This window comes from Pieris rapae, chromosome 7 (assembly GCF_905147795.1).
Source record: "Pieris rapae chromosome 7, ilPieRapa1.1, whole genome shotgun sequence".
Classification (NCBI taxonomy): domain Eukaryota; kingdom Metazoa; phylum Arthropoda; class Insecta; order Lepidoptera; family Pieridae; genus Pieris; species Pieris rapae.
The window spans coordinates 10,823,439-10,842,464 of NC_059515.1; the positions used below are offsets into that span (position 1 = coordinate 10,823,439).

Below are 19,026 nucleotides of genomic sequence, written 5' to 3' on the forward strand. Positions count from 1 at the left end.
ATTCTAGTAGAGTCTGAAACGTTATGCCATCGAGAACAACACAGTGACGCGGGTTTAATGAATTGCAGGTGATAATACTTTTGGTAGCATTACGAGTATATTATGATAGTGAGGTCAACATTTTTCCTCTCTTTCCAGAATTAGACCGTCGAATTATTTCAATAACGACACTTTACGAAGAAACGTCATTTTACAAAGAAAGTGCTTTGGAACACAGCCGTCACACCCTGAAGCCACGAGGCTACTGTTAGCCTAGTGGCCTTTGCACAATTATCTTCTAACTACGCTGCGAAAGACAATAAATTTAACGTTAGATACATATTTACAATTCAAATACATTAGAAAAGCTTTAAATTGTCGGCTACAGCATATTTTCTAATACCAGCGTACCTATAATTACATAATTAGTTGTCCTAATATTAAGGAATATGTAGAAACAATTATTAGTGCCGTTTGTATCAATTTACATTCATTGAACTGGATGCCGGGCATGTTGGGAGCATGTATTTACTGTAGATAATGTTCTCTATCAAAGTTCTCACCGGTCATGTTTTATTTTATTTTTCATTTTGAAAACTAATCGCAAAGATAGAACTGAGAAATGGCTCTTTGCCTACACTGTAGGTTTAAGGTGAGAGTAATGAGGGAAACATGAACAAAGAGCACTCTACAAGTACAAATCTGCCACGAAAAATTACTTTTAAGCAGAATACGTCTTGAGGAATTAATTAAAGTCGTAATGGCTCTCATGATGAATAGCTGTACATCGACATTTACATGAAACACTTCAGTAAATCTTGCCATACTCGTATCATAAATACTGACAATAAATTAAAAAGTTTGACTGATCGGGTATTACCTGGTGCGGATGCTCGGTTTCGAAGGCGTGGCAGTAGTGCGCATGGGCGCGATCCCGGGGTTCACGTGCGACGAAGGCGAAGAGCGCCCGCGGCGCGTCACATGTGGCGAAGGAGATGCGACGCAGCGCGTGACTCATGCGCAGCCCAGCACCACGCACGCGCACACCCCACTCGCCCACCTCCACCACGGCAGCCACCACAGGCTGACCGACGGCAGCGGCACTGCCCGGCTGAAACCGACGCGTTATAAAATTACTAACAACGGTAGTTATGGTGGTAGTGGATATTTGCATTTTATAACAGTCAGGCAAAGAGTTTAGGACTAGCTAGCGACAGCTTACTATAATTTATACAAGAGGACTATATCTAAAATTAGCTCGAATAATGTCGTCTTATAATAAAACATACTCGATCGCTTCTGAGAGATTATGTGAAGTATGAAAGCACAATTTTCGAAGAACCTTTTCATTATTAGATATAAATCATAAACGAGATAATTGTGTTGCTAAGCACAAATCTGGGAGCAATGAGCATCACAAACTATTTTACTTTCTTTGTTTCTTATATTTTAATTTATTAATAAGTACGTCCTCCCATTGAATGTCCTATCCAAACACCACTATACTATATTTGACAATAATCCTAGAGACAGAGACGTAGAAAATAAGACTTAAGAATTCGAAATCGGGCTAGTTTTTTTTACTTTAAGTGTATTATATTATAGCGACTGTTTTTGATAAGTACTTTTCTGACATTCCAATTTCGACTACCAAGTCTCTCAAATCGTCTCCCGCTCTCGCTGAATCGCTGCTCAAAGATAATGTAAACGAGTGCAAGTCAGTTTTACATTCCGACCCATTGGTGCCGACGATATAGTTAGAATATTTAGAACTATTGATATTAAGAACACTACCGATCTTTGGGGTATTTCTGTAAAAATAATTAGTAGCATAATTGATATAATTGCCCCCCATCTAGCTATAATTTTCAACAATTGTATCGAAAGTGGGGAGTTTCCCGATCTTATGAAACATAGTAAAGTAATTCCTTTATTTAAAGCAGGTAATATGTCCGACCCCAGTAACTTTAGACCTATTTCCGTACTACCTACCTGTAGTAAAATCTTTGAAAAAACTATATTAAATCAACTTGTAAGTCATTTTAACGCAAACAAATTATTACACAATAATCAGTTCGGTTTTACCAAGGGTCGCTCGACAGCCGATGCCGGCGTTGAGTTATATAGATATATAGTTAAGGCTTGGGAGGAGTCGCATGACGCCTTGGGTGTTTTCTGCGACTTATCCAAAGCATTTGATTGTGTCCAACACGAGACCTTAATCGGGAAACTCCGCCACTATGGCATCAAGAATACCGCACTGAATCTTCTGACTTCGTACTTACATGGTAGAACTCAGAAGGTCGAAGTGAATGGTAAGAGGTCCTCTGGGTCGGCAGTTGATATGGGGGTACCACAGGGCTCAATTCTTGGCCCTTTCCTCTTTCTTGTTTATATAAATGATCTACCTTTCATGGTAGAGAAAAAACATCAGATAGTTTTGTTTGCAGATGATACGTCCTTGATTTTTAAAATCAAAAGACAAATAACCAATTTTGACGATGTGAACAACGCTCTCTCTTCGATTGTCCATTGGTTTAGTATGAATAACCTTCTGCTTAATGCTAAAAAAACGAAATGCATTAAATTTTGTGCAAGAAATGCGAGGGTTATGGGTACTAGACCAATTATAAATAATGAGGAATTGAATCTGGATGATACAACTGTATTTCTTGGGATCACCTTGGATTCAAAACTTCAGTGGTCCCCTCATATCAACGGATTGGCGAAGAGACTTAGTTCTGCAGCTTACGCGGTTAAAAAAATTCGCTCACTGACTGATGTCGATACAGCTAAACTTGTTTATTTTAGTTACTTTCATAGCTTAATGACTTATGGCTTATTGTTATGGGGTCACGCTGCTGATGTCGAATCTGTTTTCATTCTGCAGAAGAGGGCTATTCGTGCAATCTATAATTTAAAATGTAGGGAATCTCTCAGAGATAAATTCAAGGAAATTAATATACTTACCTTTCCCTCGCAATATATTTATGAAAATATTATGTTTGTATACAAAAATAGTGATAAATATACTAGATTAGAACATACGCACAATGTCAATACTCGGAACAAACGCAGGCTGCAATTTCCCCGTACTAGACTATGTAAAGTTAGTAATTCTTTTTTGGGGAAAGGGATACTCTTCTTTAATAAAATCCCAGAGGCTCTTTTATCTCTGCCTTTTAATAAATTTAAGAAATGTATTAAAGAAAAGCTGTGTAAAAAGGCTTACTATAAAGTTATTGATTATCTAGTTGATAAAAGGGCCTGGGACTAGTGCTGGGCAGGCTGCCTCTAATTAATTTGATATATTTGTTTTAAATATTGTTTGATGATTTGCTTTTTTAAAAGAGTACCGAGAGTTTTTTACGCCGGCTTTTTCTCTCGGCCTACACCCTCTGTCTTTGCCGATGAATAGGGATGCCTACAAGTTCGAATTGATTGACGTGGAATAAGTGATACCTAGAAGATCTTATGTTCCAAAATAAACGTATTTTACTTTTTTATTTTTTTTTATTTATTACAATTTTACAAACTTAATCTTCATCGGATCTTTATAATTATTAAATAATACATTGTTTTGAAAGCCATCAATAAAGGTTAAATCATCATGCAATCCTTTGTCTGAAAAGTTGGTTTGAGAAACGGCAGTCTCGAGTGAGCTTACAGCGTGCTGTATATATTGGCGCGTGTACTTTGCAGCGTAATGACTGAATGCCGGAGCTTACACCAATAACTGAGGCTTACTTCGTTCTTTCGCTTATAAAATATTTTCCATATTTTGCATTTTCTATATGGCGTACTTGTCAACAACAACAACAACAACAATAAAATATCTTTATTCATCTAGGTAAACAAGTACACTTATGAAGGTCAGAAAAATTAAATTAATTGTAAATTTACATTTACTACCAGTTCGCAAATCAAGGGCGTAGAGCGAGCAAGAAGAACTGGCAAGAAACTTTCCGCCACTCTTTTTAATCGCCAAGTTTTTAATACAAATTGTTTGTACTGCAGCAAATTAATCCCAAGGATAAGGATCATTTAAGTATTCGTCAAATTTATAAAAAGCTTTATTAATTTATTTATTTTTAACGAGCGCTTTGAATTTATTTAGTGATAATTCTCTAATTTCGCTTGGGAGTTTGTTGTAAAAACTTTATCTTCTGGATCTGGGTTTATCTTCTGGAGCCTGGTTGGTCGCACAATGAAATTATTTCTATTACGCGTATTATACTGGTGAAAGTCACCATTTGTTTTAGAATCGTTTAAATTTTTTTTACATACAACAAGGCTTCAAGAATATATTGGCCGGATTATGTCATAATATTTAGTATATTAAATTTGATTTCGTACCGACTCCCTCGGGGAAACACAACAAATACCCCGAACAGCCCGCTTCTGCAACACAAATATGGATTGAACCTCTGCAGCAGCACCCCACAGTAGAATACCGTACGACATAACGCTGTGAAAGTAGCTATAGTACACAAATTGTCAATATTGAAGATGCCATTCTGTCACGTCTATTTGAATATGTGGACTTCATTCATAAATCAGTCATTATTTAACCAAAGTATGACCAACATCAGACTTCTTCGAGAAGACTATTAAATTAGTACAATGTAGTGAGTTCTTGTAGAAAGATTTGATACGGGTCACCCGACAGCTTGCATGTCGGTGACCCAGCAAAGACCTACAAACTGAAAGTTTTGAGGACAACGAGGGACAAAGAGTACCTATACAAAATGATGAAAACTGTATAACAAAGTGATAGTATATAGCTGCGAGCGTTGTGACCAAAGTATGTCATGGTGTAATACCACTACAGAAGTGTCATGAGGTTTAAATCTTCGTGTCAACTCGTGATTTGTACTGAAATAAATTGAAATTTTATTTTAGTACCGGTTCGAACTTTATTTTTCATCACAAGAACCTCCAATTCTAAACGATCAATGTGCTTGGATATGAATTGCTTCAGTATAAAGAGGTAACGCGACTGAATCTCTCGGCTGCATTTTTTTCGGCGTTCTCCTATTTCACCATGCCTCCTGCTGATAGAGGACACATCTTTGTTTTTAATTTATTTTATTGAAGTGAAACTTCTTTATCGACGTATGGGAGAAATTTTGTAAGAAAACGTCACGTTTTTCGGTTACGCGCCATGTTGCTTTTTTATCGAAGTTTAGTAAAAAAACAAAAGAAAAAAACAAATTAATGACGGTCAACGAAGCACAAGTACATGATTAAATAGCTGTACAAATTTAAATTTGGAATTCCTTACCAAAGAGGAGAACATCGTGATTAAAGTGGCCAGTACGAAATACGCCAATTTCATATGTAAGGACCTAATATTAATATTTTCTCACGTTATTTATACCTGTGCAAACTCGACGCTAAGACGCCACATTTGTGTCGCTTCATTCGCATACTAAATTAGTAAAGGGTTATTTTAGCTAAAAGGTGACAGGTATGAAGCGACAGGGGTGTAATCCTCTCAGCGAAAGTTATAATGCCTAGTTGACTACGTAGCACATTAAGACGCCCTCTGCCCGGACCCACACGTTGGAGTAAAGTGTAGCGAAGTGACTCTCGAACGTGCAACTGCGCTTCTCGCTTTGAACTTTGGAAACTATATTTAAGAGTTTTTAAATTTTAAAAGCGACGGCATTTTACATTTGGTTTGTGACAAGTCAACGATCACTGATAGTGGTATTTTCTTTTTACACTGGAACACTAAGCATAATAGTCTATTTAATATAGGTATTGGATTGGTACTATTCCTAAAATAGTAAGATTGTTATAAATCTAATTATTTGCTTGGTTTTACCCTTTGCTTCAGCAAAAAAATTGGAAACATACAACATATTATGTCTTTAATGAGGAAGCCAGTTGTTTTTGTGTTCATGAGCTGTGAAGAAATTTTTAATTAAAGTATAATTATTAAGCGTAGCAATTTTTCGTTTGCTTAAATTTGTATTTTTATTAATTATTCCCACAATAATCCAAAAAGTATTCCGGCGCACTATACTGATTTGTTTACGTCATTTCAATACTGTAAGATTCATGCCTTTTCATCTTATTTTTATATTGTACAAATTATCTCCTGGACACTTTACAGGCTTTACGGAGGCTTACGGACCTCACTGCTCCGAGTATTTCTGAACATTGTTTAGCCACAACCTCGCATTTCAGGACTTCGTGGGTGACTGATTCCTCTGCGCTGAAACAGCGTGTGCACATGGGCCTGTCTGTGTATTCTATATATTCGTAGCTCAATCAGGGTCTACTGATCATGTTCCTTTTCTCTCATTTGTATATGGTATTTTCTAAGAAATATGAGTCTCGTAAGAGACAAGATAGGAGTAATCCTATCCTCATCACATTCTTTCACAGACTTTTCTCTTCTCTTCTAACTTGGGCCTTCCATTACACAACGCCCCTCTGCGCCCCTTGAGGTTTGCTCGCGACTTCTTATCCCGTTTCACTATTATTTTGCCATTTCTATGTCACGAGTCGCTCCTCATCTACTACCTACTCTCCTTTAACATGACAATTATGTCGACGATAATAATTGTCACTACTTCGTCCTAGTTTTTATCATGTGTTACATGTTATTAAAATAAGAGGATAACAGCAGATGATAAATACAATACTGCAAAGCAAATGTCGAGTACATTCCGAGTACTCCGGCTTTTCGATTAATTGATTAATATCTTGATTGAAATCGTAAACACTCGAATCCCTACTCGATAAGCGTTTTTATTTTATTATAAATTTATCGTAAATGATCGGAAGAGTACTTCATTACTGCAATGACGCCCAGTTATTTAACGCTATTGTATAGGAGCACTGAAATCAGTGCTCTTTGCTTGATTATCTAGATTAAGTTTAAAATTAATTTCACTGACTACATATATTATATATAACGATTGTAGTTGAATGACGACCAAATTACCAAAAAATAAATTACACTCGCTGTAATGTAATGTAATACTTTCAAATTGTTAATTAATTGTTTATTGATTTGATAATATGTTACTAGCTATCATTTTAAATAAGTTGCCTCTTCAAGCTCCATAAAGCCTTGCCTTGTAAGTGAATTGTCATCATAAGCCAGGGCTTAACACAGATATTAACACACCTAACAGAGATCGAAGATAATCCATTTTGACATTTAATAAACCATGTCACTGACTTTAGCAGTTATTGAATAAATCTTAACTAGTAAGAGGGTGGAGGGTGTGTGTGTGTCTGGGCGCGCGTACCGTCGTAACACGAGAACTCGGCCTCGAATATCTCAATCGATATTTATATTTCATGGGGATGGTTGGTTTTATTTAAATTTTGTATACTTTGTAACGTAATTTTAATTCTTGCGAAATTTATATTTTTCTATTAAGTCTATCCACCCAATTAAGTTCAAATTCAAATTAAATTTATGTGTATGTAACATAATGTACACTTATGAACGTCAAAAAAGAAGTACGTTTTCTTATAAGATTTTGGTAGCTTAGAACCTTGCGAAGTTTTTGAACTGAGCCAGAAGCTATAGAAACTTCTTTTTGTATTTTTAAATTGAAATCGAATTTCAAAAGCTGAAAACTAAACTTCTAACTTTTTTGAGTAGCTGTAACTAATTTTAGGAAGCTGAGATATTTTTTTTACTTGAACAACATTTAAGGCAATAATTTCACAGATAAAAAAACTGCAAAATACCTACAAAAATAAGCATAATATTAATTTTGTGTGTCGCTAGTTGGACCACATTGTACATATATAATTTCTCTCTCAAAAGAAGAATTTCAGTTTTTTTCTAGTGTTTCTAGATCTTGACATTTTGTTCAACAAGGCCAAGAGAATTATAATGATTCCTTACTATGAAAAAAGTGTATCATTTTGTTGCTACGAACTACTACTAACAAAACTTCACCGCTTCTTGCCATTTAAATCTTCCTACATATTTTCATGTTCCGTGTAGTCCATGTGGTCGTGTGACCTTTAAACCGCTTTTGTCATATGCCTTTTTATTTTATATATTTATATGTACATTCTAAGACAATGTGTATGCCTAAAAAATACATGAAAAAATGACATCACAAATTTAACACACACATACGACGTTCATTTTTGACGTTCCTAAGTGCACATTAAATTACCTAAATGAATAAAATTACATTAAGTTATTGGAACTTAAGCAATATATCAAAGGGTGTTTTTAAACAAAGGCAGAAAAACATACTCTTAAAAATATTAATTTGCCTAGTACTGTTTTATTTGGAATTAAGATTGATCACGAAAATATTCTCCTTTGAAAAACTCACCCTTAAATTCCAAATCGTTTGTTACGGAACTTTACACAGCCAAGAGCTTTATTAAATACAGACAAGCATAACATAACACGTGCGGCGCGCGACTGACGCTTTCATTTGTAGACAAGAGCCGCCCAGTTCCTAGACTACGACTTCACCAGTAGACCACCTTTAGAGATTGCGGATTATGCCTCGGCATAATATGATACCTACACACAGAGGAAACATACTAAACGGCTGCTATGAATTCATTTGGAATCAAAGTTTTTTTTTTACATTTTGTAGTTTTATTATATATTAAATATTACTGCTTTCAAGTACAATAACGGGAATACTGTAATGAAAATAGTGCTTATTGATTTTTGCTAATGAATCGAATCATTTATTATGATTTTCTTTATAAATATCGTAGGTCACAACTCAAGTACTGGCGTAATAATCTTAAGTAGTAACTAGCTGCTGTGAATATAACATCGAGTTAATATCGTCGCTGTAGAACAATAACCTTGTATGTCCAGAGATTCAAACATTACAGGCAACAAAAAAAACTTTTCATTTCATAAATTTTCGTTAATATAATATTATTATGTGCTTTTTGTCCATAGTTTTGCATGGTAAAAAGGAATTTTTTATTAATAACACAAGATCATTAAATTTTAGCAGCTAATGAAAACAATAAATGTTTTTTTTTGACATCTGAGATTATCATTGTACAGTGACGATGTTGCACTTGGCTCTGACTAGAACATTGTAACATAATTCAAATTACAAAGTTACGGAAGTTAATGAATGGCTTCAGGTGAAGAATACTCTCAAAGCTGGAGGCTGTTATCTGAATCCTTGCGGGTTTTCATTAAAAATTTTCATGCGCACGAAGTTAACTCATAAAGTACTCCGCCTATATCCATCTTATATAATATTCATGAAAAGTTATTTAAAAAACCAGCAAGGTCTCGGTATAACGTAGAAATAGTTTTATTTTTGAATATTCCTCAGTAATTTTTTCTTAAAATATTAAAGAACATGGTGTCGACATTAAATTTTATGTAGGCCTCAAGAAATAAAGCTGGAGACTAGAAAAGCTTCAAACTTGAGAATTGTCTTATCTACCGCTTCTCGCCACTTCTGAGGGTTTCAAGAAATTTATACAATTTGGGTTCCTCGCCTTCTAATTATTGTTCATAAAAAAAACTAATAAAACACAGTATTGTTGTTTTGTTATTCTGAATGTAAGCTTAATTCCGATGTGGAACCGCCGAAGTGAGATAAAAGAGAGTGAAGTCTTAGGAAATAGGTTAGGTCCTAGTAATTGAATAACCTCACCATCTTGTGTTTGTGTGGCCAAGACAGTGGTTATTATAGATATTTGAGCGATAAGCTCTTGTATCGTTACTTCATTTGCTTTTTAGATCCTTTAATCTGTCGCGTATTGCTAATATAATAAAATTGGCAAATAACAAAATATAAGACATAACACACGTGATACCAGCCGCTTACAATTATTCAATGAACTGTTCTCGTTGATCGCTGTAACTTTTCACGTCATTGAGTACTTTTGCAAGACTATATGTTCGACTTCGTTATTAAAGAGCGTAAGAACGACGGGATATACACACGCTGCAAAAAGTGATGACCCTTTTTCAATCGTCCAGAGGTCAAAGAGCCAATGACTTGGATTTGGTTAGCGATATTATTAATGCGACGAACGGTACACTGCAACCCGCTCTGTCTGTCGGTATTAAATTATTAAATTCATTTTACACAATTACATCAATATGTTTTCTGTAGAATTCTACATCTACAAAAATATATATTGTTACCGCGATATGAAAGATTTTTGTTTTACGACACTTATTTATATATTACTCAAAACATTGATAATAATGATAAGGTTATTGCTGTAGAATTTTGCCAGTTTACAATTAATAAATCATTCAAGCTATAGACTCATATTATTTTATAAACTTACTAAATCTTAAAAGCTCGTCGTGAACTTTAGAGATTTTCTCATGAATAATGTTTCAGTTTTTCACATTGCAAATATTTCTTTGTCTCGTACGCGACTACTAAGAATATTTTTTTGCTATCATGAGAGAAGAGTTTTATCTTTTGTGTTTATAATACAAGGTACTCGACCTTGTATTCGCTCTGACTACGTTATACGTGGTGTATGAAGATTAAACTTATATAATGTTATAGAGGTTGTGAGGTAAGTGTGTTAATTAATTTAAATAATACATGTTGGGAGAAGGGAGTCATGAAGTATATAGGACATAACCCTAAGAGCTGAAAATTTCTAATTAATAAATTTCTGAAATAAGTGAATGCAAAAGTTATTTTATCGTAAATGGATAGATATTATTTTGGTATAAAAACTAGAAAATAATAATAGGATTACTTATATTTATTAAAGAACCGAAAAATTACGAAGCTGTCCTCTTGCCACGAAATGAAGATTTTTCAATATCTGTATCGAATCTCCTGGCAAGGCCTTGGGTAAGATTAACTGGCAAGTACGACCTTTCTCTTGCCCATTAGCTGCCAGCACCTGTCGCCCTAAATGTGAACTTTAGTAATGAACCCTTCCAGCGTCTTACATTTAATTAAAATAGAGTTAAATCAGCCTTTTTAAAATTTATTTTTGAATAAGTCGGTTTTTTATCATTCATATATAGTTATTTCAATTTTTTTTATTAATATCAGTATACCATCTCATCTCAAATGCACATTTTTTAGTTTTTCATTGGAATTATTTTATAATCTATATATATAATAAAAAGTATCGCTTTAGTAATGCTGTTCACAATGTGATGATTGGCTCGTTCTTTATACTCCTATTGTTCAAAAATATTTAAACACTTATTCAGCTTAAAAATAATTTACTTTTTTTATTAAAACATAATTCTAATACAGAGAAAAAGATAATAGGTGTTTTATTAGCCTGTGACTTCTACGATTAATTGAATGGTAGGTACCCTGTTTATTAATAATAAAAATTATAAAGGTCTGTTATCATTTAAAATTAAATTATTACAGCAGCGTCATATTGTTTTAATTGTTTATACTTATAGATTATTTTCATATAAAAAAGATCATTTAAACCGGCAACTTTGGCTCAAAATTCAGAAATTAAAATTATATATATGAATTTAATACTTTTTGTAGAAGGCATAAAAAAGCTTCGATAAAGCTGAAAGAGCTTTGCTCGCAGACGGCCGTCCCTGAGGAGTCGTAGCGGTCTCGCACAGATTGGATACAGGACATTTGCTCTGCTACGAGAACCACGGCTCCGAGCTACGAAAGCTCAAGGTCTCCGACAATTACCAAACCATATATAACTATTATAATATTGTATTATATATAAACTTTTAAAAATCTATTTACTATGACATTATAATCACAACTATCAACGGGATTCTTTAAATTATAGAGGATATCATTTTCATTTTATATTTACCATTCACGTGCAACACAATAATGCTAATTAATTACATTTTATCAAATGAATGATTTACAGCCACAGCACACACACGCATTACATGCTGGAGACGAACCGAATGGGAAAAAGAAAAAAAAGAAGAAAAAGAAATTATATATTTTATTTAATTTTTCTCTTTGTTTATTGTTAGGTATTTTGTGTGTTTATGTGTGTGCGTGTTTTTGTTTGTAATAAATTATATGTCTATGTCAAAATGCTATAGAATTGAATTTTATGCTATGCTTTGCTTATTATTTTAAAATAAAAGAAGATATTTGTTCTTAATGAGTTGCGTATATTTTGCAAATTCTTTATTCACTGTAACTTTAACTGGACTGTCATGTAAATAGTAAGATTTGAGATGCCGTTTAATAGTAGCTGTTCTTAAAAAGTATTCCAAATACCAAATTTATAAAAAAAATATGTTCATCTGCTAAAAATAACTAATTTCGTATCATATTCAAAAAATATACTACAAAAGATTTTTTATTAATATATGTTTAAACAGCAGGCTTTAAAACCAATCAAAAAATTAATACACTTTCAGAATATCTATTTTTCTTTGAAAATGTATAATTAGTGTACGCCTTTGAAATGAAATAACAAATGACATTCACTATAGCTAGAACAGGTACTAAGAAGAGACGAAAGATACAAAAAAATATGAATATTTCCCCAGACACGGCATAATGTCTGTGGCCACGCTTCTAAACGCACAAAGGCTTTTGATTTGTCCGAGGCCGCTTTTGCTTTATTTGCGAACGGTCGACGAGACAACAGATTAATCTGCATTCTTTCATACTCTTGAATAGTGATCTTTATTTTTTTGTACATTAGCACACTAATTAGTTGAGTTTTACTCTATTACTCCTAAACGTAGACTGGGTGTCAAAGCTGATACAAAAATCTTTACCCATATGCATTCCCATATGTTAATAAGTCAAACCGTTCAAGCCTTCATTTTTATTAAATTGTAATCTCATTTTAGGTATTCAAATATCCTCTACACTCGATTTTTTCGATTGAACCTCGCTGTCATTGTTCATATCAATACGAAAGCCACATTAAATATACTCATTTATATTCATATTATAAGAGAACGCTAGACATATTATATGAAATATCAAGGGCGGACCCACTGCATACCGTAATTCCAATCACCACTCTCCTTCTCTACGTATATCTGAGCTACTCACAGCCCCAGCATCGACACTTCTTTGGCAGAAGTAATTAAAGCAGAACAAGCTCATAAAAGCCCTTGGGCATTCCGGTTAACGAACTTTGCAGTCATTTTAAAACAGGCTAAATAGGCCATCCCGCGCCCAGATTCACCACCCGAGTTTGCATTTTTTCTTCATTTAAGATGCTTTACATCTCAAACAAACTACACTATTGCCTATAGTGTCAGAAATTTTTCGTCACTTTTTAATTTTTACTTAATTTATTCGAATTATTTCTACTTAAAGTGCAATATTTAATATCCATGTGTTTGCTTTAAATTAAGTATAGTTATAGAACCGCGAAATAAAAATGAACGTAAATGCGTAACAATTTCAGTAAAATATATATGATATATATATATATCTGTATTATGTACTCGTAAGTGGCGGATATCGTTCGACTAAGTGCAGTGTGAAAGTTTAAGCCTCGCATCTCGCAGGCTCTGCTCAGGAAGCGTCGAAGGATTATAATGGGCCTGAACTCAGCAATACAGAAGTTTTGTATTCTTAGAAATATATTTTATTACAAAGATATGTTATAATATATTTATTGAAGAATAATAGGAGATAAAACTAAAAATTCACTGTAGTGTGGTCAGAAGTATAACGTATGTATTTAAAATCCGTCTTGATTCAAATTTATCTAAGAAATGTGTTTTAAAAGGCAACACCTGAATTAAAAACCCTAAGCCCTAGTTTCATGAACTTATGAAACACTTCTAATAATAGGGGAACCTTCCGAAATCTAATCAAGGCAAGAGTGAAGCTTGCTTCTTCAGCATTAAGATCTATATTTAAAGGTCGCAAGAGTTTGCATTTCTGAAATTTGTGACTTTAGACCTAAAGTTTTATGCAAATTGAAACTTTGCTGTGTTTGTATAAGGTCCACAATGCGTCCACAAACATAATAATAATATCTCAGATATGGGCAAGTCAAAGTGTGCCAGGGCACAACAATAACGGTGACCTCAAACTTTCTTTATAAAATTATAAAAAAATGTAATTACCGTCGTCATGATTTTGGTGTAACTTTTAATGAAAATGCTCATAACTCATCGAAACCTTCAAAGTATCCAATTGCTTATTTTGAAATATTCTACTGACCTTCATGTGTTGCAATCTCTTCGTGACTGCTTCCACCCGATCTGCTTCGCCACCCGCCGCCGGAAACGAGCCCAAATACTGCGCATAAACACGATATCAGTCAGGCTGGTGCATATATATAATTATAATAACATAACTGTTAACTAACCATCTTATTACTTAAGTAACTAGTTTCTTATTTTTAACTAGATAGTTATTTTTAAGCGAGCCGTATTGTTAACAATTTGCTTTTATAACTTCGACTGTGACCATTATCTATGAATTCTCTAGTAACTTAAGCAGGCAATAGAGCTACTAACTAGTGAGATATTGTTTTTTTTTATATCGACACTTTTTAATGTTTGGAACAGTTTTACTGTAATTCGGTAGTTACTATTGACACAAAATGTCAATTTCGACGACACTAAATAATAATTATTACATTATAAATGTGAATACTACACTGAAAATGATAATCATCGCCACGTTCTGCTTTTACAATGTTCCAACACTTGTATGTAGTGATATAGCGATAATTTTATAGTAAAGTAATATAGAATAACTACTTACACAAGAAAACAATAAAATTTAAATAAATATGTTTAAACACTTCAGAAAACATAATATTCTTTGTAATTTCCTTTCAAGTCAACGTATTAATTATTTAACAGTGTGGCTTATTTTTAAAGGTGAAAGCGTGGGTTTAGCTAATTGAATAGTAGAGAACAATATGAAATAGTACATTACTTTAATAACGAAGTAATGAAAATAAATTGTGTTGAGGAATTGTATAAGAAATACGTTGCTATGTTAACGATTTATATTTATGGTTAGTTTATATCGAAATAGTTGATATAAACTAATTAGAATATAAATCACATTTGTATTGTATGCCTTACGATTTTCCTCAATATTCCTGTGGAGACGCAAGCCAATCATAGAAACAGCTTGGTCTGTGATACTTTATACAACAATATCCGGTTGTTTTTACAATAAAAACAAGTTTGTTATAATTCAGGTAATTTAATAAAAAGATTATTTATTTTATTAGTTCTTAAACAGATAAAATGAGGTATATTTAATGTGATTTTGTAAATAATAGTTCTATTGACAAGACCCACAATTGGTGGAATTTTCTCGAGTAGTGTAGGCGGGAAAATATTGGGCGTTGATTGGTAAAGAGAAAAAACAACCCAACGGAGGCGAGGGCCTGTCGGGAGTTTTGAAAATTCATTCTTTGTTTCTGGGAGCTTGTCATAGATTGTAAGACTTGTAAGAGATTGTCATAAAACTTTAATTATATAGCAGTTATAGTTATGCTATTAATTATATAGCAGTGTGCAAATATGAAGTATTTATCAATTCTACTGTACCCTTTAAAAACGTTATCCTGCATTACTGGCGTAAGAGGCGCAAGAGGTCCGACAATTTAAAAAAAAAAGTATTATAAATAAACCAAGGTACACATACATACAAGTCTACGCAAGTAAAAGAACGTAGTGTGGAGGCAAAGGGAGCCGCTGAGCAAGAAACGGCTTAAATATACCTCAGCGGATTATCGCGTGTAAGCTGACCGCAGACTTAAGACTCGTGTCCCCTTACAATATCGCCGTATCGCCCACCGACTGCCGCCAGGACTATTCGATCCATTGAAAATGTAACTATTATGCTATTGCAGCCGTAGACTAATAAAATTATCATAAGGCAAGCCATTAATTAGTATGCCCATCAAACTACTAGACTAGACTAATGGAAATTATGCCAACGCCATCTGAATTTGCCCAAGCGATGTCCTGAAATAAACATGGGGCGTGCCATCTAGCGGGTGATGAAAACACTTGGAAAATGTAGTATAAGTAAAAAAAGGGACTGTTCGCAGCCATAACTCTGAACTTTCGGTAAGTTTTACTTAAATTCTCTTGTAAATTGTAGATGGCACTATAAAACATTTAGGCGTAGCAATTTATAAACTACGTATGGTGATTTTATACAAGTTTCAGTATAACCAATAAAACTACAAAATTTTTAATATGAAATTAATTTAAAAAAATAGAGCGTCGTTTTATATAGTATCACATTTGCCGTTTAAAGTTTAACATTTTAATTGACCATTTATTAAGCGAATTTAATATCTTTTGCGTAATTAAATATTCTATCTATGACCTACTCTATACAATAGACAATAGCGCGCATCTACAGTGCAACAAAGAAAAGATTATTGTCATAGTGTAGTGTCATAAAATACGCCAATATTTAATGATAAAAAATAAAACACTATTTTTTATCATAAAATACGTCAATATTTAATGATAAAAAATAAAACACAATTTTTTTTTTGATAGACAGAGCATTGGCAGGTGGATCGTAACTCAACTTGATATTACTATAGATAGGTCCCTATAACAGTTATCAATCACGATTGTTAGTCGAAGTGTCACCAAGTTTCGTGCGCTTGACCCCAACTTTGCTCAACTTCCCTCAATCACTGCCGTTTGTGAATTTGGTTTCTGTAAACTTCCCTAACACAATCGTAACTGACAAAAGACTATCTAAATTGGGTATAAAATATGAAAGATATTCCTTATCGACGCATTACGAGTCATGTAGCTCGTCACTATATACGTCTTTAATAACTTAAACGTACATTTTGAGACGCATAATGCGTGACCATCATTTATTTGCGCAGTAACTTTACTTATTTTATGATATCATAGTATTGTATCAAATTATATTCTATTAAAATATATAACGATAAGAATTTTATAGTAAGCCAACTATATAGGAGGCTGGAAGAACTATATATGCTGGTTACATAGACAGTTTTTACAGATGTAAAGAAGAACAATCCAGTCACCGTTTGTTAACACTGTGCGTAACGGAACCTCACTCATTAATCAAAATAAACAAGCTCTAATTCATTATAATATTAGTAGTGATTTTCTTATCTGCTTGAAATGTAATTGGGTTATGGCTGCGATGCAGTACAGAACAAAATAGAGCACAAGTTAAACGTACAAGGAATCGAATCTACACAGCCGATGTTAATTCAAGATTTATAATGGTGATATACTATTAATGTATTAGAAAAGTTTTCGGTCGTTCCAGAGAAGAGTTCGAAAATCTTCGAAATCAACATAGATTTCTATCTATGTACTCAATTGAGTACTATTTAACAGATTCCTATTCATCATAGACTGTCAGCTTTTCTAGAGCCGACGCAAACTTTTAATCAAAGAACTTTTCATGTTCCATAACGTGCACAGAAAAGTAGCATTTCAATAATTTCAATACGAGTGGTTTTAGTGCGGGAACACCGTTCGATCGTACGCGTCTTGAAATGCAGAAGTTATCAAGAGCTTCTCGACTCATCCGTTTAATTCAAGAGGCGGCTGCACTAGAGATATGTCGGTTCACAAATTAAACTAAACATTCCGAAAACGTCCTCAGTCTTAAGTGATTTTGAAACTTTTAATGTGTGTTTTATACCCTTAGGTATATTTACCCTGAAATTTCGAATAAGGTTTCTCTGGTATTTGTCGATAAAATATTATTAAAATCACCAAATGTCTAAGGTGTAAAGAAGTATAGATGGAAATCTATGCTCTTAATAATATTCGAATTCTATTTAATTTATCACTTAATCGCACAATACTTATGTTCTCACTTCGACTATAGACATTGCAAAACTAAACTATGAATTGAGTACTCACGATTTGAACATGATAAGACTATTATAATCTACTACTACCTCTTTAAAACATGTGATTGAAATGAATCGCAAACTTCTTCTATGAGGTCGTCAAAATATCAAAGAGCTGAAGTAATAGCGGCCGATGAGAGCAGTCGTTAGGTATGCGAGCCGAGGTGCTCAATTTTGCCTCCAGAAATTGCTTTTAGTTTCCGATTGGCTACAACTCGCAGAAAAACTTCAATTGCACCGCCCGAACCCCGCTCTCACTTCTCTTTATGATATTTTAAATCCTTTCTCGCAACTCTTTCGCCGAGGGACGCCCCTCGACTGCGACTCTTGAGCTGCGCTTATCCTTTATAACATTCGCTTGACATGAACATCCTTCTTTGCAGTATGCTTATTTTATTAAGAGTTTTTTCGAACAAGTCAACGTTACACAAATACCATGATTACAGACCTTTTTTTATTAATTTGAAGCCTGAAAACTGAAAAGTAGTCGTTATTTACTAATTCCTGTTAAAGCAAGGCGATTTCGGGTCATTTCCATGAGCGTGTGGAGACTAAATTCAAAAGCGATAAGTATAAAAATAATTATAAAAATAATTATAAAAATAATTATAAAAATAATTATAAAAATAATTAAAACTCTGCGCTTTCAAACTTGTTCGTTAATTTAATTGCTCTGGACTTTATTTCGGTAAAACGGAACCTTTCTTCTTTTATTTTACCTTTGAGTTTACACTTCATTTTCTCAATATAACCCCTTACTTTTCGTGTTTATAGGTAACAATGGTAATTCATCAAACTTGATATGCTGAAATATCATTGTTACAACTTAAATAATTAAAAAAAATATTTGAATTTTATAATATCAAGACGACAATTTAAATTAAGTAGTAATTTACGATCCACGACGTCGGCACCATCTGGCTTTGAATTCGACTCATTTTCATATTATTTACTCACAAAGTTTTCGCTACTCATCACGTAGCGCTTTGCGGCCCTTTTGCTCGGAACATTCGTTGCCATATAGCTAGCTAGCTAGCATAGCTACCCCCAGATAAGCTTCGTACTTGGGATAGGCCCCACTACCTAATTTTAAAAAATGTGGCTTAAGCTACAGTAATTTTAAGACTGAATATTTACTAATATTATAGAGAGGAAAGCTTTGTGTTCTTGTATGTATGTTTGTAATGTTTTCACACAAAATCTACTGGAAAAATTACACAAATTATTATACAAGTTATTTCAAAAATTATTTCA

At 33.6% G+C, this 19,026-nt stretch overlaps 1 protein-coding gene across 2 annotated transcripts in view; it reads right to left on the reverse strand.

Moving 5' to 3' along the window:
• Positions 1-19,026, reverse strand: part of LOC110998830 (SH2 domain-containing protein 5) — a 59,071-nt gene that overhangs the window by 13,727 nt on the left and 26,318 nt on the right. For both annotated transcript variants that reach the window (XM_045628938.1, XM_022267623.2), the window contains exons 2-3: positions 14,094-14,171; positions 860-1,090 (exon numbers count right to left, since the gene is read on the reverse strand). In XM_045628938.1, coding sequence (XP_045484894.1) covers positions 860-1,090; positions 14,094-14,171 — 309 coding nt within the window. The remainder of the gene's footprint in view (positions 1-859; positions 1,091-14,093; positions 14,172-19,026) is intronic.